Source organism: Rhinoderma darwinii, chromosome 4, assembly GCF_050947455.1.
Source record: "Rhinoderma darwinii isolate aRhiDar2 chromosome 4, aRhiDar2.hap1, whole genome shotgun sequence".
Lineage (NCBI taxonomy): Eukaryota > Metazoa > Chordata > Amphibia > Anura > Rhinodermatidae > Rhinoderma > Rhinoderma darwinii.
Genome location: NC_134690.1, coordinates 139,839,820 through 139,866,922, shown reverse-complemented (window position 1 = coordinate 139,866,922; position 27,103 = coordinate 139,839,820). Strand labels below are relative to the sequence as shown.

Below are 27,103 nucleotides of genomic sequence, written 5' to 3'. Positions count from 1 at the left end.
AAAATAGATAAGGTCTGTTTCACGCGGTGTCTAGCACTGTCCATCAGAGATTGGCATTTGATGTATACCATTCAGTGGCATCCCTCATACATAAAAGAGAAACATATACCGCACAGTATGTTTTTTTTTTACTGGGTGCTCCTGTATGCAATAGAGCAGTCTGCTGTGCTATGCAATACAGAGAAAAAAAAACAGTATCCCGACATATATCGGCCGACAGAGGACAAAGACAAATGGAGCCTATGGGTATGTTTGCTATTCGTCTAGAGCTTTCCTAGCGCATATGGCATCGGGTCACTGCGAACGCAGTGTGAAAGGGCACTGATAATGCTGCCATGAACGAGAGATTAAACATTTATGTGAAACATCTTGTGGCCATAGACCAGATAACCCCAAACTACTGTCTGTTTTTAAAACTCTATAATGTTTTATTGACCAACTGTTCCTTACTTATATATTTTATTTTGGTCTTTTTTTTTTTTTTTTCAAGGTAGCAGCACTGCTTAAGAATTTATTTTTAAATCACAATACTTTATATCTCCTTTAAACAATGGGACAGTTACTTTGTACATTTTTAATAAAATACTAAAATTATTTTTAACAACTGTATAGATTATGCTCATAAAATACAGAAGACATAAGGCATAAAATATATTTAAATAAAACAAAAAAATTTAATTTGCCACAACCTTGGCAGAAATATTAGTTTGCAGAGCTATGTTAACGTAGTGTTTAAAGTTATATTACAAGACAAGTCTAACATTTGCTACATCATTATAGGCACACAGCATGATTAGTGGATCATAACACTTTCCTTAGAAGAGATGATTAGAAAATTTGATTACAAGTAAACGTTTCAATCACGTATGTTTTTGGCTTTACATGCGCTGATTTATGTAATAATAATTAAAAAAAATCTCAAATAAAGACAGATATCACTTAAAATGCTGCTGGGTAACAATTAACCTAGCTTACAATTTTTTTTTATCATGCTACAAATATTAGTACATATTTATTTGTCTTTACAATAAATAAAAGATTGCACTGTAATTGGGATTTTAAAAGTACTTAATATAATATACTGTAAAAAAGAAAAAAAAACCTACAACAAAACATTGTTGAGTTCCCCATTGCTTTGGTTATGGGAATAAAAAGCAGATATACTATATAGAGGAATAGGACATGATACCTCGGTGAATGTCAGATATTTAATTCTATCACAATACAAAGAAAAGCTGAAAAAAAAAATACAAAATATAGATTTATATAAAAGCCGCGTATATGTTGTGTGTCTGTTGCACCCTTTTGGAAATTAGTTGCACCTTCAGCTGAAATGTTTCCCTGAGGCACTTCATAATGCAAAAAAAAACAAAAAAAAACAAGGGGTTCATAGAATGAAAAAGTTGTGTGCTGCAAGTAGTTCTTTTAGAAATTCTAAGCTTTGGATTTGGTGGTTAATTGAATTTGGCTAAATGATGAAAGTGTTCTTTGCTAGGTACAGAAGCCTCTAAAGAAATTGTATGCTTGAAAACAATCTCCATGTGACATAATGGTTCACATAATAATTAATTATGAACATGGTTCAAAGCTTTTCTTTCAATAGTCCACAAAACCATTATAATTCTTCGTTGCAGATTCCCTAATGAGTAATATTTAATCTGCACTCCGTGTATTTGGGCTACTGCTTAGCAACAAGACACGGCCTGCAGGTGATGTCTCGGGATCTCCATGAGTTTTCACATTGAATATAGGTGCTGGTACTAAACATACCCTATCGACATGCACTACTAGCACTTAAAGTTCTGACTGCAAGAAAAATAAGGATAGTAACCCAGACCCAGATAGGATTATTGTAAACCTACAAAGGGTTCCCATTATTCATAATTACAGCAATGTAATTAAACAAGTGAGCGGATAATGACCAGCGGGTTCTATCTTTCCCACAGAGGATGGTAAGGGAGTGAGGGAAGGGGCAACAAGCTACAGGCTGTCCTGTCATTGGATTTTTAATGGCATGAACCAGCAGAGGGCACCCTTTAGATTTTTTGTATGGCCCCCTTCTGCTCTATGTATGACACTGGCCTTATGAGGTGATAGAGAACTATGCTCTATACCTTGTCTAGATCTCATTCATTACAGAATAAACAAATTCTTAGTAGGTTACAGAGTTACTGTTTAGCAGCCATAGGGAAATTGGATTACAGAAGTGTGCATTCAGCATTTATTACTTAATAGCCATGGATTTTTAAAGAACTACATTTTATTCTAAACACAAAATGAAAGAAATTCATTCATGAATGATACAGTGTTATATACTGAACTGTGGACTACAGTAAGTAATATTTTGGCTTGTATAGTAGGTTGACTGCATTATTTCAATGCAATTCAAAATTTCGCACTGATAATGCTATCATATTAGTGACAACATTCCGTTAGTGCCAGCCACCATTCCTGTGGAGTCGACAACATAGAAGCCTTAAAGCACACTGAATTTTAAGGCACTATTTTCATTTTACTATATTGTATATCATTTTTTGTATATCAAGTTTGTAAAAGTTCCCTTCTTAAAGTTAGCAATATTACAACAGTTATACAAGCAATTTCAAGTAAAATACTTGGAACTTCACAAGAAATGTTCTTTGCATTTACATTTTATATGAAAAGTTTGTACATATAGAAATGTCTCACGTGTATGTATTACTACCCATGTATGTACCTTTTCGTATGCGCCAGTGTGCATCTTTACGTGTGTGTCTGTGTTTCTGTGGAAAACCACATTGATATGCAACGCCTTATCACAAGCCACAAGTGTTTTGATTGCCTTGAATTCATTTGTAATTTGAACATTTGTTTAGAAACAGTCAACCACTAATTTGGGTCATTGAAATGAATCCGCCAAGGAGCTGAACACTGTTGCTGTAATATATGTAGTTAGCTACGTAACAGAAATACATTTTAGCTATGTCCTGGGTAAACATTTCAAAAAGGTGCATCGAAACACTGAGAATGTATTGAAACAGTAAAAATATGAATATAAAATGTAGAACGGAAAATGTCTGTATTTATTTAAAAAATGAATATGTGAATAAATGGATTATAATGCGCAGCATTAGTTAAGTTTATATCTCTAACCTGTCTTCATTGTTTACTTCATAAAGAAGTATTGAAGAATAAAGGCAAATAGAATAGACAAGGTTGCAAAGCCTAAAACAATAAGAATTGCAAACTGTTCGTCAGTAGGCACCATGCCCTTGAGTTTTGAACAGTCAAGGTGTGATAGATCCTCCGGCAACATGAGATCATTCCGTCTCATGATAAAAGATGCAGATGGACTGTAAGATCCGCAGAGTTCCTGTGAAGTATCGATACATCGACGACATACACTAACCCGAAATCTGTAATCCATATTAGTTTGTACACCTGAGATATGAAATGATGTGTCTTCTCCTTTGTATACCTGAAAAACACAATCCATGTTAAAATAGGGCTCTAGAAAATACATAAAAGATCATTTAGATTGTAAAAAGTCTTAAAAAAAATAAACACATTTAGTAGCACCAAAACAATAAACCATTTAAACAATGACAATTGCAAATGGAAATCTCTTAAGACTAGTAGAAAAGTTCCATCTTGGAACCTTACTATTTTTACTATTGAAGTTGTTCTTTTAAAAAGCTAGAGCCAAGGCGGTCAAGAATGGCAAATACCCAATGTTGTCTACAGACCCATAAATGTGTTTCCTGATGGGTCTGTGGGACAAGTGCATAGAGTACTTCCAATAAGAACATTATATTAGAAAACGTATACAGCCCTTCTTATTTAGAACACAACAAAACCACATGCTGATTTGCTTTCATTTAATTTTCTTTATTTTTGATGTAAAGTTTCTGATTGAAGAAAGGTAGTCTTAAATGCATCTATATTTAAAAATGTTCTAGTAAACAAAGAGATTTTTTTTTTTTTTTTGCCTGGCTAGACAGAGAATTCTGACACCAAAGTCCTGGAAATCTGATACCAGTGCCTCCCCACCAATGCCAAACACAGATTTCTTTTTAACTTGACATCATATCAAGACAGGATAAGCCACATTTAAAGAGGCTCTGTCACCAGATTCTCAAATCCCTATAGCCTATTGCATGTGATCGGCGCTGCAATGTAGATAACTGTAACGTTTTTTGTTTTTTTTTGAAAAACGTTCATTTTTGGCTAAGTTATGAGCTATTATATATATATATATATATATATATATATATATATATATATATAGGCAAATGAGCCTCTAAATGGACAACTGGGCGTATATTGTGTTTTTAACTGGGCGTGTTTACTTGTTTTACTAACTGGGCGTTGTGAATAGAAGTGTATGATGCTGACCAATCAGTGACCAGTCAGCATCACGTACTCCTCTCCATTCATTTACACAGCAGCATCACGTTCTTACTAGAACGATGTGCAGCCACATACACAGACATTAACGTTAATCAAGTGTCCTGAGAATGAATACACATGACCTCCAGCCTGGACATCATGTGTATTCAGAATCCTGACACTTCTGAATCTTTTCTGTGAGATTCCAGCAAGCCACGCGTAATCTCGCGAGATTACGAGGTAAACAAGATTTTGTTTCCCTTGCTGGAAATCTCACAGAAAAGATTCAGAAGCGTCAGGATTCTGAATACACATGACGTCCAGGCTGGAGGTCATGTGTATTCATTATCAGGACACTTGTGTATGTGGCTGCACATCGTTCTAGTAAGAACGTGATGCTGCTGTGTAAATTAATGGAGAGGAGTGCGTGATGCTGACTGGTCACTGATTCGTCAGCATCATACACTTCTATTCACAACGCCCAGCTAGTAAAACAAGTAAACACGCCTAGTTAAAAACACAATACACACCCAGTTGGACATACGAAAAAAAACCACGCCCAGTTGTCCATTTAAAACCTCATTTGCATATATATAAAATAGCTCATAACTTGGCCAAAAATGAAAGTTTTTAAAAAAAAAAAACAACGTTACTGTTATCTACATTGCAGCGCCGATCACATGCAATAGGCGATAGGGATTTGAGAATCTGGTGACAGAGCCTCTTTAAGGTTGTGTTGTTAAGGTCCTACCAATAATTAAAAGGGTTATCTGGTTTTGGTATATATGAGCCGATTGTAGCCGTGCATTAAAAAGCTTTCATTCTTGTTATAGTCTTATATTCAGAATTTGGCTGCCAAGCTGAAAAGTGATTTACCCAATGAGTCCTCATGTTAAGGTTCTGCTGATAATCAAATGGTTTTCTGGTTTCTATAAATGAGCTTACTTACACATCCTTGCAGCTACTTCGACTTATGGAAATGGCTGTATGGGAACATAACCAACATGCCTCTACCTCTACAACCCAGTGATAGGACTTAATTCTCAATACAAGTATATTACAAAAATGCAGCATTTGTAGTGCTCTGCTATATCACTATCATTCATACTAGATTTTAGTCAACTGTCACGCAATCTCAATGTGTACCGATGGGGGAATAAGTCATACACGACTTGTAAAGATTACAATATTTTCAACTAAACCACAATTCTGATTGCGATTGTCACAGGACTTTATCCCATAGGAAAATATTTAGGTTGTGTGATAGTCGCTATAACTTGTGATTTTGGCCTCGACATAGTCTATTTTACAGAGGTTACCAAGTTCACCAAGATGCTTAGTTGTAATGATAGCTGTCATAAAGGGTGTGGGATTCAAGTAGAATTCAAACAAATTGATCAGGAGATTATCCACCATCATATCTGTGCTTTGCATGACATAAAATTGTATTTGTTAACACACTTTTTTATCAGCTTAAACTGAAGTCACTTGTTATCTGGAGAAAGATCTATAAGGCATGGGAGTGGGATTTATATTTTTCCACATCTTGTAAAAAAATAAAAATGTAAATGATATCTCTCAGAGCGCAAATGTCCCTCTCCTCACATTTATGCAATTTCCACATTTCCATGTCACGCAGGAAAAACATTTTGTGTGACAGGAGAGACTTAAACTAGCTGGCAATTTACTGACTCTGCTGCTCAATTTATCATAATTCACATATTGTGCTTCAATATGTGTTATTTTTATCCCGCTTTAATTTAGTTACATATGATGTCTTTACTGCTCATGTAAATTTTACATGTAGCCTATTTAAATAAATTGCCCTTTTGTGCAGACTCATTTTGAGGACTATAATAGATGGAAAGCCACATAAAAACTAAAAATATAAAAATGTAATACGGGTACATGGGTTATGGTTTTTAAATAATGACATGGTGCCCAAACTGAATACAGTATTACAATTGCAACAGTAACAACAATGCTATAATTAAAAACCTACATCCTTTTTAATATAATGTAAATGGCTTCTTCCAGTTTCATTAAAAACACGAGAAAATCATAGTCGGCACAAAAGAGCACATTTGCCTTGCAGAACTGGGTGCTTACATCACTTAAAAACATTTACTGGTCCTGAGGTGTCTGTACGTGTGTCTAAGACGTGGTAAGAAGGCCATGGTCACACTATGGACAGAGATCAATATAAATGCATTCACTTAACATTTCTTCAGAATGCGTCAAGCTCTTTAATTAGCAGGAATTAATTCTTAAAGCCCAACTACATGCAAAATATTCAAGTGTGACTGAAGTTAACCCTGATCATATATTGCAGTATACCGATAATCCGCATATCATGTTCAAAGGGTGCAGGAAGTTGAGATAGGCGAGTTGTATGACAAGGTCTTCACAATGGAAAGCTGGTGGCCACTGGTAGCCATCAGTTGTTTTTTTTTAAACTAACAAAATCAGTTAAAAAAGAAATTATGACTACTTCATCCTACAGAGACACCTTTTTTTTGTTATTGAGGGAAAGAGAATCACTGTTGACTACCTGCAGTCCATTGTGAGGATCTTGACAAAAAAACAAACAAACCTAGAGCACCAACATGAGTGTGACACAGAGAGAGTGGGATATTGGGATTACCTTTAGTTATGCCTGAATTTTCAGGTTTTGAATATTTTGATTTTACATGTGATGTAAGAGATTAGAAAAGCTTGGCTGCTTTCTTGCAGAAACAGCATCACCCTTGTCCATGGGCAGTTCAGCCTTATCTGAGTGAATGGGACTGAGCTGCAATGCCTGACACAACTCATGTACAAGAGTGGCACTGATTCTGGAAGACAGTAGCCATGCTTTTCTAATGTCAAACAAACCCTTTAATATTATAACAACTACTAACTAGCAATAACAAGATTTCCACATTTGTGCTGTGAGTTACAGTAATGGACATGGGCAAAAAAACAACAAAAAAGATAAAGTATTATTTTGTGTAAATTTTCTAATGAGAAATAATAGTGAATTTAAGAGATAGGATTGTGTTCAGGTTATAATATTCTACATCTACTGGTTTGAATTAATGAATACAATAATAATGTTATCTAGAATAATTGGGAAATATTTCAAAAGTGCAAATGAAATTTTATCCTGGAATTCTTTGGGGAATTGCAGTAATTTGCTATTTGGGTTCTATTTACGCTGTCTGACTTATGATTTTAGAACTGAACAGCATGACTTATGTTTGTCTCTCAAGGAATTACAATTTAATTACTTAGCCTCTAAAACTCGGAGAAATTAGTCCAGTGGCTAATTACGAGACTTAAGATGAATGGACAGACTAGACCAGTAATTCAAGTAAGTAGATGCTGTGCTTCTGCAGGAAAAACAATGAATACCATAAACTGGTTTTATAGTTATTCCCAGTTTGATACATCTATAGCATTTATTGTTCTAAACTTGTCAAAACAGAGGTTGAAATTTGCCATGGAGGTAATGTGCATGGGTAACAAAGCTTTCATTCATTTTACCTACCTGTTTATATTCGGACTCTCGACCGACCTGTACTTGTAAAATATATCCAATTGGATCTCCCCTCATAGGCAATATTGTATCCCAGGCAATTTCGCATGTGTTTCCTTCTGACTGTGTTACATGAGGAGCTGAAGTAAAAATAATATATATTAGATAGGAAAAACAAATATTAAAAGCAGTAAAAAAAACAAAAACACCAAAAACATAGAAATTCCGGTTTGCCTGCAGATTACCCCTGTATCCTACTGACCTGTATTGCACATTTACAGGCATGGGCGTAACTATTGCTGCCATAGCATAGGATGACTCAGGGACAAGAACATTGTGCCAATTTGTGGGGAAAAACAAGTTTGTGCTAGAGTATCTAGCACTAGTATGTGGGTTTTCTGATATATATTGTTATCATTCAAAACTTTTTTACAACCCTGACAGGGGTCCAGGAAGCTGGGATGTGGGGATTAGTTTAAATCGGTATCATCAGAGTGGAGTCATCAGTAGAAAAAGATAAAGTGAGCAGTGAGCAAACAACTCACCTTTAATGGTTGGTGGCACGGATTTAGTTGTATTGAATGTATAGACATCAGAAAATGGTCCTTCCCCAGCATCATTGACAGCCTGGATTCTGAAGGTGTAGCATGTAAACTCTGTCAGTCTCTGCACTTTGTAAGTGTGACTTGGACCTCTGTAGATGGGGAGAAACCTACAAAAGAAATTAAAATATTTTCTAACATAACTGTTGGTTGAGATTTATTAGATTGATGGTGCTTCCATTAATAACCAATCAGAGGCTGTAGATTTTAATTGCTAATGAACAGCAGAAAGTAAAAGCAATAATGGGACTTGTGGTGATGGACAGCACCAATGTTTTATCTCCATGACTCCTGCTATGTGGAACAATGAAGAATGGCAAACAAAGGATCACATCAGAAAAGAATACAGATATCATGGATACCATTGAAAGACCAAGATTATTTTACTTTTATGTTAATAGGAACATAAAATCCAGCAAAAGGCATTAAATAGCAAAGGATATTACATAAAGCCCTAAAAGCCAAAAAGGAATGATGGCAATTCGAACAGAGATAAGAATAGATTTTGTTTAAGAAATCTAGTAGGCAAGGCTGGAACTAAATGATCAGAATTATCCATTTTATTCTCTCATGGCACAATAAGAACACACAATGGGCTTTATAAACCCTTAAGTTATAAAACAGAGAAATGCAAGATTTATCAAAACCACACTGACCTTTACAAAACTAAAAAAACACTTAGATACTCAATGGTCCACACAAATGAACAAAACACTAATTACAGTCCCTTGCATGTACAGTACAACATGCTTACATAAAGTAAAAGTACAATTATTACCATACGAAATACTGTTTCGTAGTATAAAACGATACATGAGCGAATCTTAACATCAGTATGCCAAGCAAAATTAAAAGCAGTTTTAGGCTGTGTTCACATTTGTGTCGGAGGCTCCATTGGCAATTTTATCAGATTTGACAGGTGAAATAGCGCCGCATAGTGTAGTCAATATACAAGTTCTATCTACTGTACATAGAAATTTAGGTCTGTACCACATACATATAAACGACTATGGATGTGTATATAACGACAGCATGTGTATAAAAAGACAACACCTCCCAGCGGTGCAGGCAGATCTAGACTTGGGGGCAAATTTTGGCCTTATTTAGAACACAAAGTAGCAGTAATTTTATTGCTAACAAACCAACTATATTGGCTTTAACTCTAAAAACCCTTTAAAATAGTCCACCTTGAACAATCCCTTCTTGTTAGAAGGGTCCTTCGAAAATAGGCTGATCATAGAGGGTTCTGCTGCTGGGAACCCTAGTGATCAGCTGTGACCTTCAGAAAAACTGTCTGCAAGTGTTAGGTAGCACTGCCACAAGGGAAATAAAGCATTACATCGTGCTTGATATCAATGAACGGTCTGTGTAGTGCACCAATGTGCCATGTTCTGCAGAGGTACTTTTGGTGGCCATGCTCTGCTACAGCTAATTGGTGGAGGATCCAAAGGAGGTGTACACAAATCCAGGGATATATGTTACCTTCTATATATTAAATACCAATAATTAAAAGTATTAAATGACATGTATTCTAGTCCTAACTACTTATTAGGTTAATGTATGGATAATAAATAGACAACATTCTGACAATTTCCAGGATCATTACTGAGTATTCAAGGCTTCGTCTTAATGTAGGCAACGATAGCGTGTTAGGAAGCTGCCACCAAGTTCTCAAAGAATAATAAGATTTCTCTCCTATTACTTAAAGAGACTGTCACCACATTATAAGTGCCCTATCTCCTACATAAGGAGATCGGCGCTATAATGTAGATGACAGCAGTTTTTTATTTAGAAAAGCTATTTTTACGTTAGGAGCAATTTTAGCTTTATGCTAATTCGTTTCTTAATGCCCAAGTGGGCGTGTTTTTACTTTAGATCAAGTGGGCGTTGTACAGAGGAGTGTATGACTCTGACCAATCAGTGTCATGCACTTCTCTCCATTCATTTAGTCAGTGCATAGTGACACTGCGTTATTCACTATGTGCTGTCTTATACTGACACATTAACGTTACTGAAGTGTTTAGACAGTGAATAGACATTTCTTCCAGCCAGGACGGGATGTCTATTCACAATCCTGGCACTTCAGTAACGTTTCTGTGGTACTTACAGCAGAGCAAAGCGTAATCTCGCTGTAACCTGTCATTTACGGCGTGATCTCGCGAGATTACGCTTGCTCTGCTGTAAGTACCACAGAAACGTTACGGAAGTGTCGGGATTGTGAATCGACATCCCATCCTGGCTGGAAGGAATGTCTATTCACTGTCTAAACACTTCAGTAACGTTAATATGTCAGTATAAGACAGCACACAAGGAATAACGCAGTGTCACTATGCGCTGACTAAATGAATGGAGAGAAGTGTATGAGGCTGATTGGTCAGCGTCATACACTCCTCTGTACAACGCCCACTTGGTCAAAAGTAAAAACACGCCCACTCAGGCATTAATAAACGAATTAGCATAAAGCTAAAATTGCTCCTAACGTGGTAAAAATAGATAGTTTTTCTAAATAAAAAGCACTGCTGTCATCTACATTATAGCACCCATCTCCTTATGTAGGAGATAGGGCACTTATAATGTCGTGACAGAGCCTCTTTAAGTATGCCCACCATGATCATTATAGAAGCAGCAGAATACTCATCACTATACTGCCTCCGACTGCAACTGACAGAAGAGACTCACAATTACTGTTTATATGTGTATGGTTGACTCGAAGATTTGACAGCTGTATTTATCCACTGTGTATAGATCCTTCCACAGCCATACAGTAGGTATATGAGGCTTTTATTCAATTTTATCTCAAATTTCTTTATCATCTGTATGTACAATAGTGTAAGGCCCCATTCACACAACCATATTTTCTCTGCATATTTGCCCTCATTCCTAAAAGTAAAGATAATAGTTTTCAATGCAGCAATTAAGACAACTGTAATTTTTTGTATTGTATTTTAAATATGCGGTATGTTCCATTTCTTTCCATATTAGCACAGCATTTTCTCCTAAGAGGTCAGTGGAGAATGGAAAATTGCATAGCATCTTATCTTAACCCATGACCAAGGGCAACATCTGAATGGAGTTTTTATGTTGTACATACACACACAGTATATATATATATATATATATATATATATATATATATATATATATATATATATATATATAAAAACAACACTAAAAACCTAAAAGCAACTGTCCAGTAGGATAGTCACTCTGGATAGGATACCAGACATGTTGATTCTAAACATTATTTAAACATGTAAAGCTTGCTAGAATTTCTTAAAGAACCAGCATATGATGCCACGTTTGAAAGAGAATTAAATACAGATACCAAACAAAGTCATTGAAATCTACCAGTCTGGAAACGGTTACAAAAGCATTGCTAAAGCTCTGGGACTCCAGTGAACCACAGTGAGCCATTTTCCACAAATGGAGAAAACTTGAACAATGGTGAACCTTCCTAGTAGTGGCCGGCCTACCAAAATTTCACCAAAACAGCATCGACGACTCATCCGGGAGGTCACAAAAGAACCCAGATGAACATCTAAAAAACTGCAGGCCTCATTTGCCTCAGTTAAGGTCAATGTACATGATTTCACGAGAAAGAAAGGCACTGGGCAAAAATGGCATCCGTTTGAGAGTTGCAAGGTGCAAACTACTGCTGAACAAAAAGAACACAAAGGCTTGTCTCCCATTTGCCAAAAAACATCTAGATGACCCCCCAAGACTTTTGAGATCATATTCTGTGGACTGATGAGTCAAAGGGGAAACTTTTTAGAAAGCATGGGTCTCGCTACATTTGGTGTAAAGCTAACACCACATTCCACGACCATAACATCATACCAACAGTCAAACATTGTGATGGTGGTGTGATGGTCTGGGGCTGTTTTGCTTCTGCAGGACCTGGACAATTTGTCATAATTGATGGAACCATGAATTATTTTATCTGTCAAGAAAGTTCTGTAGGAGAATGTCCACCCGTCTGCTCCTGACCTAAAGCTCAAGTGCAGTTAGGTTATGCAGTAGGACAATGATTCGAAGCACATAAGCAAATCCACCACTGAATCACTCAAAATAAATAAAATTAAGGTTTTAGAGTGGCCAAGTCAAAGTCCTGACTTGATTCCTATTGAGATGCTAAGTAACATTAAGTTACATTAACACCACCCTTACGCTGGTTTAAAGCACACGGCAAGATGACAGGTTTTCATATGCAGAAGCAGTGTTTAAAAATTCCCTTTAATTGACACTTATGTTCATTGTATTTTGTAAACTTGTAACGGATTTAAAAAGTTAAATGCTAAACATTCGTTAAAGATGACACCCTGTTGAGATAAGATTTTAGCAGTCACAGGTAATAGATGTATTAAAGAATGATGCAGAATCCTATATCTGCGAAAGACACATGAAAAAAAATCAGGAAACAATGTAAACAAGGAGCTCAGCACATAAAACCAATGTAGCGAACACTTACAAAATGCAAACGTGCGTCCCCTGCGAACCACTTTGTTCTGTTCTGAAATTGCAGAACATTTAACATAAAAGCCGATTAAAGACGTATCCATTAATGTCACAGTAAGTTTACTCCCACTTCTTATTTTCTTGTGACAAGAGGCATTGAGATTTACTTATAACCCACAGAATATTTAGTATATATTAATATAGATCTATATATTTCTTTATTCACCACTGAATGCAGATAAAAATTATAGAAGACCAAGGATTTGCACACACGATTATACTTAAAAGTTAACAACCTGTTTCCTAAGACTCGTGAGTAACAGTTGTAAGAAAGTTTAAAACCGCTTCCTGAATAGAAGTTTTATTCACAAAGAAGGTCTATTTACTTTTATGACCTTCCAAGAAACCAATTCAGCCGACACCAATAGTTGATGAAATATTTGGTTGCCTTAAACATCTGGCCACCCGCACATGAACATCATCCTTCCCTGGTCTCTGAAGGGTTTCCTACCTGCTGACCACCTATCTTACATAGTCAAGGTTTGATCAGGCCATATAATAGAGAAATACATGATCAACAAAAAGTTTATGCCTATCCTGTGTGATCATACATGTATTATGTTATTACATGCTCCTTTAAAAAATAACCTTACTTGGGTCTGTGTTCCTCTAAATTACCATCTCAAAAGCTTCATATTTGAGTAGAAAGAAAGGGGATGAAAAACAAGCTACAATTACACTTAAAAGTGTTCTACAAGTAGCACACAAATTGAGCATCACAATTGATAATATTTTGAAGCTCCCCCATATATAGGGAGATGCTATGTGTCTTTACATGCATGCACCAGTATATCAGCTTCAATGTGCTGTGTAGTATACATAAACTTTAAGGACATGTATATGTAAACAAAAAACCTTCTCCAACTGACCAAACTTTGTAAGTATATAATGAGTTTGCAATTTTTAGTCACTGAATGGATAGAACCCTTTATGCACAAACCTTCTATAAAGTCTGGTATAATAAAATCTCTTATTACATGGTATCCATTATTATCTTTGTGCCAGTTATTGTTCTTAAAAATCATAAAATTCTCCATAATCCTCATCATAAAGTGTGAATTCTACATCATTACCTTTTGTCACATTAGAAAAATTGTGTTGAGACTATCATTTCAAAGTTACATTACTTTACATGTACAAAATGCTAGAATGCTGCTGAACTAGAATCATTCACGTAATATATGAGAAATATTAGTATGTTTATTCAAATAGATTCATTTACTAAATACGCTCCGTAAATATTCACATCAAAATATTCTAATTCTCTCTGCAGTGAGCACGAAATCAGCAGCTCTGCTTCACAAGAACGGCCGAGACCAACCGTGAGATAATGGTGTCACCTTGTTAAATAACAACATTAATCTTTCAACAGTGTTTATAACTCACTCCAAGCTAAAATTTCAGTCTAAAAAGTGACTCCATATATCAAGATTCAGTTATACTGATGTATCTCTATTGTCATTTGTGCTGCCAGACGGGACGTGTTGAGGGTTTGTATGCTATTTAAAGGAACGGTGCTTTTGTAAACACAATTTAGAGCAGCATAAAAACGGAAAAATATGTCAAATGTTCAGTTTTGGGAAACTCCAGTGAAAAGCAGAGTTTTACAAGGTGGTTATTAGTCCATCCTTCTTTCTACTTACTGAATTTGCACTGCATACGCAAGGTTTGCTAGGTACCATTCAATTGAGTTTGGCACCTGCCTAGCATGGAGTGATGGTGTCTGGCCTTAGCCAGCACAGATGTGTGTAACTTCAGAGTGGTCACATACAGAAGTACAAGAGCAGTCTGTACGTGAAGATGGTGCCAGTATCTATATGTTAGGGTGAAGCCAGAAGAGATAAAGATCTCCCTACTGGAGTTTTCGGAAGATATATAGGAAATCTCTTTTTCATGGTACACTGCACCTGAGGTAGATATATTATTTTTAGAAGGAGATTTAGGCTATGTCCACACATCGTGATTTGTTGCCGATTTTGTTGCTGATTTTTTATATAAGTTCTTCCTTTATATTTCCTATTCCTTTTGAAAGCACTTCTGGCTTTGGGTCAAAATTATGCAAAATCTGCACCAAATTTTTGCGATATGTGTACACAGCCTTATTGTTAGGTTTTCTTTTCAGTATCATAAAAACAACAAGAATTATTTGGAGTTTTATCATTTCTTCTTTTAGCCCCTTAATGACCGGGCCAGACAGGGCCTTAATGACCAGCTCTCATTTTTTCCTCTCTGCCTTTCAGCAGCCATAACGTTAATTTTTTTTTAATGAATGGACTGGTATCGGGCCTTGTTTTATGCGGGAGAATTTTTTTTTTGCCTGTGCAGTTTAAAGAGACTCTGTCACCACATTATAAGTGCCCTATCTCCTACATAAGGAGATCGGCGCTATAATGCAGGTGACCGCAATGCTTTTTATTTAGAAAAACGATCTATTTTTACCATGTTAGGAGCGATTTTAGCTTTATGCTAATTAGTTTCTTAATGCCCAAGTGGGCGTGTTTTTACTTTAGATCAAGTGAGCGTTGTACAGAGGAGTGTATGACTGACCAATCAGCGCCATGCACTTCTCTCTATTCATTAGGTCTGCGCATAGTGACACTGCGTTGTTCGCTATGTGCTGTCTTATACTAACATATTAACGTTACTAAAGTGTTTAGACAGTGAATAGACATTCCTTCCAGCCAGGACAGGATGTTTATTCACAATCCCGACACTTTGTTAACGTTTGTTTGGTACTTACAGCAGAGCAAAGCGTAATCTCGCTGTAACATGTAATTTACAGCGAGATTTCGCGAGATTACGCTTGCTCTGCGTTAAGTACCACAGAAACGTTAACGAAGTGCAGGGATTGTGAATAGACATCCCCGTCCTGGCTGGAAGGAATGTCTATTCACGGTCTAAACACTTTAGTAACGTTAATATGTTAGTATAAGACAGCACATAGTGAACAACGCAGTGTTACTATGTATTGACTAAATGAATGGGGAGAAGTGCATGACGCTGATTGGTCAGCGTCATACACTCCTCTGTACAATGGCCACTTGGTCTAAAGTAAAAACTCGCCCAGTTGGGCATTAAGAAACTAATTAGCATAAAGCTAAAATCGCTCCTAACGTGGTAAAAATAGATAGTTTGTCTAAATAAAAAGCACTGCTGTCACCTACATTATAGCGCCCATCTCCTTATGTAGGAGATAGGCCACTTATAATGTGGTGACAGAGTCTCTTTAAGGGTACAAGAAATTTACTGTGTAAGGAATTTATTTTTGCGGTGTGAATATAGATTTTTATTTTTATCCCATTAAAGTTTCCCACTAAATAACGTGTTTAATTCATTATTCAGCTTATTCTGGTTGTATAGATACCTAATATGTGTTTTTTGTTTTTATTTAATGTATGGCAATAAAATATATTTTTGCTAAACAATAACTTTTTGGACATTTCTTTACTATTAGTTTTTTGTTACATTTTTTTTTTAATCCCACGAAGGTGTAACACTAACAACTTTATTTATTTTACTTACCGTATTTTCCGGACTATAAGGCGCACCGGATTATAAGGCGCACTTTCTATGAGCGCCTTGTAAGCAATCATGTTTCATATATAAGGCGCACTGGATTATAAGGCGCAGCACATTACCGTTAAATAAACCATTGCTCAGACTGCAAGTCAAAATTTATTACACTTTTTAACAATAACTTGCAACTGGTTCAGCTGTAATTGCAAATCAAAACGTTAAGGGTATGTGCACAAACACTAATTACGTCCGTAATTGACGGACGTATTTCGGCCGCAAGTCCCGGACCGAACAGTGCAAGGAGCCGGGCTCCTAGCATCATACTTATGTACGACGCTAGGAGTCCCTGCCTCGCTGCAGGACAACTGTCCCGTACTGTAAACATGATTATACTACGGGACAGTTGTCCTGCAGCAAGGCAGGGACTCCTAGCGTCGTACATAAGTATGATGCTAGGAGCCCGGCTCCTTGCACTGTGTTCGGTCCGGGACTTGCGGCCGAAATACGTCCGTCAATTACGGACGTAATTAGTGTGTGTGCACATACCCTTACCGTACTTTTTCAGTTCATTCCTCCACCAGAAATCCATCAAATCCGTCATCTTCAGTGTCGGAGTTGAACAGTTGGGCGATTTCGGCATCAAGCATGGGGTCCTCCTCTTCATTATCCGAGTCGGTTTCGTTGCTGCTGCTAGGCTCTTCAGTGGTGATTCCAGCCTTCCTGAAAGCTCGGATGACACTGGAGACTGATACATTCTTCCAGGCATCCACGATCCACTGGCACATAGTGGCATAACTCGCACGGCGTTGCCTCCCTGTTTTGGTGAATGTGTGGTCACCTTCTGTCATCCAATGCTCCCATGCAGCTCGCAATTTAACTTTAAATGACCTGTTGATGCTGATATCTAGCGGCTGGAGCTCTTTGGTTAATCCACCAGGGATGACAGCAAGCTCCGAATTAGTTTTCTTCACTTGGGCTTTGACAGTATCGGTCAAGTGGGCGCGCATCGAGTCACAGACCAATAGGGATGGGGATTTGTGAAAAAAGCCACCCGGTCTCTTGACGTAGACCTCCCTCAGCCACTCACTCATCTTCTCCTCATCCATCCAGCCCTTTGGGTTAGCCTTAATGATGACACCAGCAGGAAAATTTTCTTTAGGCAAAGTCTTCCTCTTGAAAATTACCATGGGTGGTAGTTTCTGGCCATTAGCCTGACAAGCGAGAACTACAGTGAAAGATGACTTCTCATTTCCTGTGGTACGTATAGATATCGTACTGGTCCCTGTTTTCTCAACAGTACGGTTTACGGGGATATCGAAAGTGAGGGGAACCTCATCCATGTTAATAATGTGTTCTGGCTGGATATTCTTTTCATTTATCTTGGTTATGCAGTAGGTGCGGAAAATGGCCAGCTTCTCTTCATAATCCTTTGGTAATTGCTGGCACACAGTAGTTCTGGTGCGAATGGAGAGATGACGCCTTTGCATGAAACGAAAGCACCATGAAGGACCTCCTCGAAAGTCCTTGATCTCCATGTCACGTGCTAAAGCAGTGGCTTTGAGTCTAATAGAGACAGTGGAGACGCTTCTACATGCGTTTCTCTGTTCCATAACCCACTGTTCTATTTTGTCCTCCAACTGTGGCCACCTTGCTTTGTTTCCTCGGAAACTCAGTTTGGTCTTCTTTACTTGGCGGAGGTCATCTTCTTGTTTTCTCCACTTACGCACCATGGATTCATTAATGTTGAATTCTCTTGCAGCTGCCCTATTTCCATGCTCTACTGCATAACTTATAGCTTTAAGCTTGAAACCTGCATCATAAGCATGTCTCTTAACAGGAGGCATTTTTTGGGGTAGTGGGTATAGTTAACGCTAAAGCAAAGATATATTGCAAGGATCCTACAGAGCTGTAAGTATCACTCAGTGTGGCTCCTGATTACGGTGGCCGTAATGCTCAATCCATTTATGGATACTGTAAAAACCCAAGTGAAGAATAAATTCATAGGCGCACGGGGGGGAGGAGCATGGTGTGTGCTGTGGTATGCCGCCGCCGACCCCTGCCGCCCACGATAGAGGTAAAGGATCCTGTATGAACCCCTCTCTTTACTGTCGGGTTCATATATAAGGCGCACCGGATTATAAGGCGCACTTTCTATTTCTGAGAAATTCTCAACATTTTATGTGCGCCTTATAGTCCGGAAAATACGGTATTATGTATTCAGGTACTCCTGTATGCTAATACATTATCTTCTGTGTCAATATGACACAGGCTGCTGTTATGGCAACAGATAGTGTGCCTTAACAGCAGGAATACTGTAGAGACGGCCCTGGGGTCCTTTCTAGGTCCACAGGGCTGACTGCAGGGGGCTCCCTCAGTCTCCGAATCACATCACAGGTTTCCAGTGACACGCTCGAAGAGAGTAATCCCCTTTGATCATGCTGCGGTCACGGACCGCGGCGATTAAAAGGGTTAAACAGCTGGGGTCGGAGACTCCTCTGATCCCGGCCATATTCAGGAGGCTGCTCTAAGTACAGGAGCAGTTAGTAAAAGCTCTTTGTGCACTCATAAGCCAAAAGGCGTCGCTGTAGACTCGTGACCTACACTGCACCGAAGTCGACTCCGCTATTGATTCCGTCGTTAAAACGGAAACCTGCCGGAATGGTGACGAACGGAAACTATTAGCAATGTTTCCATCACCATTGATATCAATGGTGACTGAAACATAAGCTGTGGTTTCAGTTTGACTTTCAGTTGCGGGATTCACCCGACGGAACCCCGGAACGGAAAGCCAACGCTGATGTGAACAGGTCCTTTTACCTTCCGTTGTCTTTAATCTGGCATAAGTCAGTTTTTTTTCTTCTTAACCCCTTAACGACCAAGGACGAAAATGTACGTCATGGTCGGCTGCTAGTTCCCGCACCATGACGTACATTTTCGTCCGCATTTCAAACTGTCACTCTGTGTAAACACAGAGTGACAGACCCGCGCTGACAGTTGTCCCCGACAGCTGAGACATCAGTCTTGCCGGACAGCGGACCATCGCCGCTGATTTCGGCAGTTAACCCCTTAAGTGCGGCGACGGATTGCCGTCGCCGCATTTAAGTGGTTTGAAGCACATCAGCAGCCCCCACGAAGTGATCGTGGGGGCTACCGATGCTTGTCACGGCAATCGGAGGTCAGATAATGACCTCCGGGTTGCCATGCACGGAAGCCTCGGAGGAACAGCCTCCGGCCGTTCCTCCTCTGCTTCCTGTCAGTGTGACAGTCACGTCACAATGACAGTTAGAGTACATTACACTACGTGTGTAGTGTAATGTACTCTAGCAGCGATCAAAGCTGCAAGACTAAGTGTCCCCTAGTGGGACAAGTTAAAAAAGTAAAAAAAAGTAAAAAAATGTTTTAAAAAAAGTGTAAAAATAAAAGTTATAAGTTCTATAAACACTAAATGCTTTTTTTCCTATAATAAGACTTTTATTATAGAAAAAAAATGAACACGTTAAAAAAGTACACATATTTGGTATCACCGCGTTCGTAACGAACCCAACTATAAAACTATAATGTTATTTTTCCCGCACGATGAACACCCCAAAAAAAAATCAATAAAAAACTACGAGAGAATCGCAATTTTTTGGGTCACCACCGCTCCCTAAATAAAGAATAAAAAGTGATCAAAAAGTCGCATGTACCCGAAAATAGTACCAATAAAAACTTCTATCCGTCCCGCAAAAAACAAGCCCTTACACAGCTTTTTTGACTAAAAAATTAAAAAATTATGGCTCTCAGAATATGGTGACACAGAATTTTTTTTTTTATAAATAAGTCATTTTATTGCGCAAACGCAAAAAAAAAGGACCAAACCTATATACATATGGTATCGCCCTAATCGTACCAACCCGCAGAATAAATTAAAAATGTCATTTATTGCGTACGATGAGCTCCGCAAAAAAAAAACCTAAAAAAACGGTGTCAGAATTCCTGTTTTTTGCTCAGGATTGCAAAAAAATTGAATAAAAAGTGATCAAAAAAAAATCGCATGTACCCCAAAATGGTACCAATGAAAACTACAGATTGTCCCGCAACAAATAAGCCTTCACACCACTCTATTGATGGAAAAATAAAAAAGTTATGGCTCTTGGAAAGCGGGGAGTGAAAATCTAAAATATGAAAGCAAAAAATGGATCAGTCCTGAAAGGGTTAATTCATTTCTAATGAAAAAACGTATGACCACATGTGGGGTATTTCCGTACTCGGGAGAAATTGCTTTATAAAAAAATGGTTGTTTTTTTCCTCCTTTATCCCTTGTGAAAATGAGAAAATGCAACATTTTAGTGGAAAAAATTTTGATATTAATTTTCGCGCCCTAATTCTAATAAACTCTGCAAAAGACCCGTGGGATCTAAATGCTCACTATACCCCTAGAAAAATTCCTTGAAGGTTTTTCCAAAATGGGGTCACTTTTGGTGGGTTTCCACTGTTTTGGTCCCTCCAGTGCATTGCAAATGCGACATGGCACCGAAAACCATTCCAGCAAAATCATAAATCCAAATGGCGCTCCTTCCCTTCTGAGCCCTGCTGTGGGTCCAAACAGCAGTTTATTACCACATATGGGTATTGTTGTAATCGGGAGACATTGCTTTACAAATGTTGGGGTGCATTTTCTTCGTTATTCCTTGTAAATAATAAAAATTTCTATGTTGTTTCAGAAAAAAAGTACATTTTAATTCTTACAGACTAATTTCAATATATTTAGCGAAAAACCTGTGTGGTCAAAATGCTAACTATACCCCTAGATAAATACCTTAAGGGGTCTAGTTTTCGAAATGGAGTCGTTTATGGGGAGTTTCTATCATTCTGGCAGCTCAAAGCCTCTCCAAATGTACATTGGGGCCTAAAACATTTTCAAGCAAAATATGAGTCCTGAAAGCCTCCGGGTGTTCCCTTCCTTTGGGGCCCTGCCGTGTGTCCAAACAACGCATTAGGGCCACAATGTGGGTATTTTTGAAAACAGGAGAAAGAGGGTGATAGATTTTGGGGTGTGTTTCTTAATTTTCATGGTCGCTTTACAAAGAAATCGGTCTTCAAACAAATACTTTTATGAAAAAAGTGAAATTATTATTTTTTTCACCTGATATGCATTAAATTTAGCAAAGAACTGTGGGGTCAAAATAATTACTATACCCCTAAATAAATACCTTATGGGGTCTAGTTTTCTAAATGGGGTCGTTTATGGGGAGTTTCTATCGTTCTGTCAGCTCAAAGCCATACTTCTACATCTCAGAGTACACAGACTTCAAGCAGTAAAGGTTAAAACCATTAGATAACCTCACCAGTCCGTGTTGCTCTCCTCCTTATCAGGGACAGAGATAAGAAGTATCGTTTAGCACAAGCAGTGAAGTGCTTATCTAATGGTTTTTTTTTCCTCACTGCTTGCAGTCTGTATACCTCTTGCTGCCCATGCTGGGCTTTCTTTCTCTGTTTTTCGCTGATAAGAGCAGAAGAAGGTAACAGCTTTAGGCTTCATTCACATCCGTGTTGTGGCATCCGTGCTAACAGATCCGTTGAAATTAACCCCTTAATGACCGGGCATGTTTGGTGAGGTTATCTAATGGTTTTAACCTTTACTGCTTGAAGTCTGTGTACTCTGAGATGTAGAAGTATGGCATATGTAGAGCCTTAAAGATATGCCCGTTTCTTTAAAGGAAGGGGGTTGCGAAAAAATATTTTTTTATATCAAGTTGCTTTTAGTGTTTTATAAAAAAAAAAAATATTTGTGTGTTTGTGTTTTACTTTTTATTTTCTAACTTTTTCTTCTCTATAGGGGCTGCCATTTTTTTTTTCATCTCTGTATGTGTCGATTAACGACACATACAGACATGGAATACGGCACATAAATCCCCATAGAGAATGCGAACGGGAGCCGTTCCATTCACTATGGTGTACGCCGTCTGCGTGGGAACGGCGCATACGCCGCTCCCACACAGTCTAAATGGAAGGTCTTCGGCTGAGCGACATCCGGCGCCATTTTCTTGTGAACCGGAAGCCGCGGCCGGACATTAAGATTACTACTTCCGGTCGCGGCTTCCGTACATGTGTTCTGAAGCAAGCACTAGGAGCGGAGGGAGCAGACGGACCGGAGGGAGCGGCGGCAGGAGCAGCTAAGTTATGTCTGTGTTTGTTCGTGTTTTACTGTGTGATTACCACTGTATGTAAGCCTACTACACTGTGTATTAGCTCAAAAAATGGCAACACACAGTGTAGGATGTTTGAACATTCAATCCCCTCCTTTCTCCTGGCACTAGCCAGGAATAGGGGGGGGGGTGATTGTTTGAGGACGCTAGAGCGAGTGTGTCTTCTCAAATTTTGCAGCATAAAGCAATGTGGTTGCTTTACCACATGCCAATGCTGCAATTTTGGGAATTGCTCCCTCTAGTGACCAGCACAGGGAAAGGTTATAAATTAGAATCTAATTTATAATATTTCCTGACTCGTGAAAAAATTAAAAAAATGAGAACAATGTTTAATCACTTATACACTAACTGTTTAACTAAAAAAATAAAATAATAATTTCTAGCGACACATTCCCTTTAACTATTGTACTGTGCATGCACATCTGACATTCTCTAGAATGACGTGCAGAAACCTATACATATGAACATCAGGGGGTGCTATTACAAGCAGATAATTACCAAATTTCTGCCAGGAAACTTTTTTTTTTTTTAATAACAATACTTTACAAAGTTACTTTAAAATGTATATAGAGTTTATATATGGTAATTTCTATTTGATGGCACAACCCCTTAAAGGGGCATAATGCAATGTGCTTTGCGGCTCCTTCCCGTGACATTGCCGAGGAGATAATCCAAAATAGCAGGTGCAATATCAATGCAGAAAAACATCTTGCAGTCAACATTTGTCTGGCAATACTTCCATTCAGGGCTAGCCTTACATCCAGAATTATAAATGTAGTTTATGAATATTGATAAAAATCCAGATTGCTGCTTAATATCTAAAAGCTAGATTATCATTACTCATAAAATATAACTTCTGAAATCAGCGTCACATCTGTTAACTATGGCTACCTTAAAGCGCGGAGAGACTGTATCTCGCTCTGGAGGACCCGGCACATGTGTACATTACCCTGACAGCACATTGATTTTAATGAGAACTGTGTAATGCTGGCTTTTCCCCTATGGTTGTCAGGTTGTCAACTGAGGTAGTGATAGACCTTGAATTGAGCAATTGTTGCCTAGTTTCCCCGAAGCTTAGAAGTAATTGCAAGAGAACCTGAGATAATCTCACTAATATGCTAATATATGAGCTCTGTGGTTGACAAAGTAGCTGGTTCTGGTTTCCAAAACATAATTACACGAACAATAAGTGGTCTGTTTTGTAAACAATAACAAGAAACACTACTTCCTTTTGTGATTTATTATTCAATATAAAATGCATGTCACGCTGTCCTTCCAGCCCTACACAATTGATTCACGGCACACGTTTGCATGCCCAACTTTAAAAGGCAGTGAAAAAGTGCTATACATTGAGCCGATTGGTGGTTATGCTCTGTGATCTGGAACACAAAGCTTATTCGAAGGATCACCAGACATACTTTAAAACTCCCTTTAAAAATGTAATCCAGAAATGCTTATAAATATAGTAGCAAAATAAATATATAGAAAAATGGTAGGGGATTGCTATATTTTCCAAAGACTCCTCTCATATGTGTACCAGGAAGTATCTGTCTCATCAAGAGAAATATCAAGTAGCCCTAGCAAGCAGTAGTTTGCGAAGGGGTTTGGTAATTGCAAAGTCCAGGCCTGGATTTTTATGGAATGATAGGCAGGTTGGCAGTAGGGCCTATCATTCCCTTTGTGGCCTGTATGGGCTTTTCCCTGAAACTCAGGTGTTGCAGTTCAGCTCATCACAGAGCTATAAAAAAGGTGTGCACTCTGCATTTGGGGAGACGATGTGGCAAAAAAGGCCAAACCTGTCCCTCTGTCTGAAGACAATAATACGGAGGTCTGCTAGCCTCCTGCTGGACATTTACATGTTGCGTGAGATAATACACAGACTCTGGTTTTGTTCGGGTGGTTGATAGTATGTTACTTGTATAGTGATGGGGAATGTGTTTAGTTAGCAAACTCTGCTAGGCTGAACGCTATGTTTTGTGCCTGAAGTTAAGGACTAGCTCACACAAGAGTGCTTTGGCGCTGTTTTTGACACGGAAACAGTGCCAAAAAATGCTCAAAATCACCTCCCCCTGATTTTATTGGGAGGCGGTGGCGCTTTTTTCCCGCGAGCGGTAAAAAAAAGCTCGCAGGATAGAGAAGCAACATGCCCTTTCTTCGGGCGTTTCCGTCCCTGACCTCCCATTAACTTCAATGGGAGGCAGAGATAGAGTTTGTTTATTGCGACGGTTTTTGCCTGCGGTGCTCAATCTGCCTTATAATTCCTAAAGTCGACTACGGTATTGATTCCGCCAAAACTACGGAACCCTTGCACAACGGAGACAAACGGAAACTATTTCCACCGGATCGGTCACCATTGAAATCAATGGTGATGCAAACGGAAACCTATGGTTTACGTTTGTTTCAGTCAGGGTTCCGTTCGGACGGAAAGCTCAGATGGAACGCCAGAATGGAGACCTGACTCAGGGGTGAACGAAGCCTAAGCTGCATATTTGTGCACTTTATTTAGATTAGTGGCAACTACCAAGAGCCAACGAAAGAGATAAAGCTTGAAGCACGGCATCCAACGTCATAGTCATGTGACTTGTATGGATAATCAAATTAAAATTAGACTTCCTAATATACAATGTTAGAAAGTTGCAGAACTTTTAATTTCACAATGAATAAGCTTTATTTAGATAAAGAGGAAAACCTTTTTAAAATACAAGAAATTAACCCATTCAGTCTTAGGCCCCATGCACACTAACTTGCTTTTGCGGCCGCAATTCCCCCGAAAATCCACGGGAGCATTGCGGCCCCATTCATTCCTATGGGGCCATGCACATGGCCGTGGTTTCCACGGTCCGTGCATGGCCCCTTAGCCCGGACAGCAGAAAGAACGGGCAAGCCTTATTACGGCCGTGTTCTGCGGTCCGGGCTCATTGAATATAATGGCCGCGGCCATGTGCACAGCCCGCGATTTGCGGGCGGCTCGCGGCTGACACTCCGTGGCCGACCTGAAAATCACGGCCGTGCACATGGCTACGGTCATGTGCATGAGGCCTTACAATTTATAAATTGCAAAACATTTGGCAAGCATAAGGGCTTGCTAATTCTAATGCCAGTAGTATACCCTTGGTCTTCATTCCAGCAGTGTACCAGTCAGGAAGCTTTAAAGGGTAGTACCCCATGCGCTTCCATTGAACAGTATGTATATTACCCACAACTGCTGGTGTGAGCGTTAAATGGCAGAGGAGCAGTACAGAAAAAGTATGTCTTATGGATGGCAAAAATGTGATGTGATGGTACCTTCGTACATATGTCAGCAGAATACAGCAGCTAGGTGAATAATGTTCTCCATGTACTTGGAATTGTTCAACAGATCACATCTGGGTTCTTGCAAATGTAACCCATGATGTGATTTTCACAGTCAAAGTCTTGAGTGCTGTACGAAGGAATTTTGTATATGTGGCTACCTGCTCACCTTTTATCCTCATATCATCTAATTACTGCAAGAATTATTCAGAAAAATGAAAACATATTACTGCTCTGAGCAAGCTTATAACTCATTCTCATCCAAATACATAACATAAGGTTTCCTGCACAGCGGTATGTCATTTCAGTATTCACTACCATTCATACACACTAGATTAAAACGATGAATCTCAACACGAGCTTGTCGTAAATGAATTGTCCGTCAATTATGGAATGGAAACAGATCTGGTTCTAGGCATTAGTACCAACAATTACATCAATTACTGAAGCAAATAATACGAACATTGCTTACATAGAATTTGATTTACATAACCATATTTTTTATCAAGGTCAACAAATAAACAACATGTCGACAGTCAGACTTGGGTCTGTTCTAAATTAAATAGGGTGTATTAACCCAATTTTATACGATAGCATGGGCAATATATACAGTCAGATTTGTATAATTTGTCTACATATGATACATAAGTCTCACCTTTAATACCCTGTTGTCGCACCTTTTAAATCACTCCTGGTCATGCCCATAAGACACTATTGACAAAACTTACAGTAATCCTTACAGTGGTAAATCAGCCCTCTGGCAGCCGATTATCTTAACTTTAGGGCCCATAGTACAGCCTAATAGTGAAGCACAGCACACTTTATGGTTCCACAATCTCCTGCTGCTCCCTCTTTCAGCCATCCTCCAGGAGAAGGATATCTGTGCAGCAAGTACTGATTGTTTTTGCTGGAACGGTTTTAGGGTTAGGCATGGATGCCATATCTGTCTAAGGCTGGGTTCACACAGTTTTTTGCAGGCAGAAAATCTGCCTCAAAATTCCATTTGGAATTTTGAGGCAGATTTTGCTCTGCCTGCACGCCGATTTTCGCTGAGTTTTTCACCGGCGGCCATTGAGTGCCGTTGGCCAAAAACGCTGCGTAATACG

At 38.5% G+C, this 27,103-nt stretch overlaps 1 protein-coding gene across 4 annotated transcripts in view; it reads right to left on the bottom strand.

The window, feature by feature from the left end:
- Positions 1–650: 650 nt before the first annotated feature.
- FNDC3B (fibronectin type III domain containing 3B) overlaps positions 651–27,103 on the bottom strand; it is a 301,656-nt gene continuing 275,203 nt past the window's right edge. For all 4 annotated transcript variants that reach the window (XM_075861617.1, XM_075861618.1, XM_075861619.1 and 1 more), the window contains 3 exons: positions 8,431–8,597; positions 7,898–8,025; positions 651–3,457 (listed from right to left, as the gene is read on the bottom strand). In XM_075861617.1, coding sequence (XP_075717732.1) covers positions 3,146–3,457; positions 7,898–8,025; positions 8,431–8,597 — 607 coding nt within the window. In that variant the 3' untranslated portion in view covers positions 651–3,145. The remainder of the gene's footprint in view (positions 3,458–7,897; positions 8,026–8,430; positions 8,598–27,103) is intronic.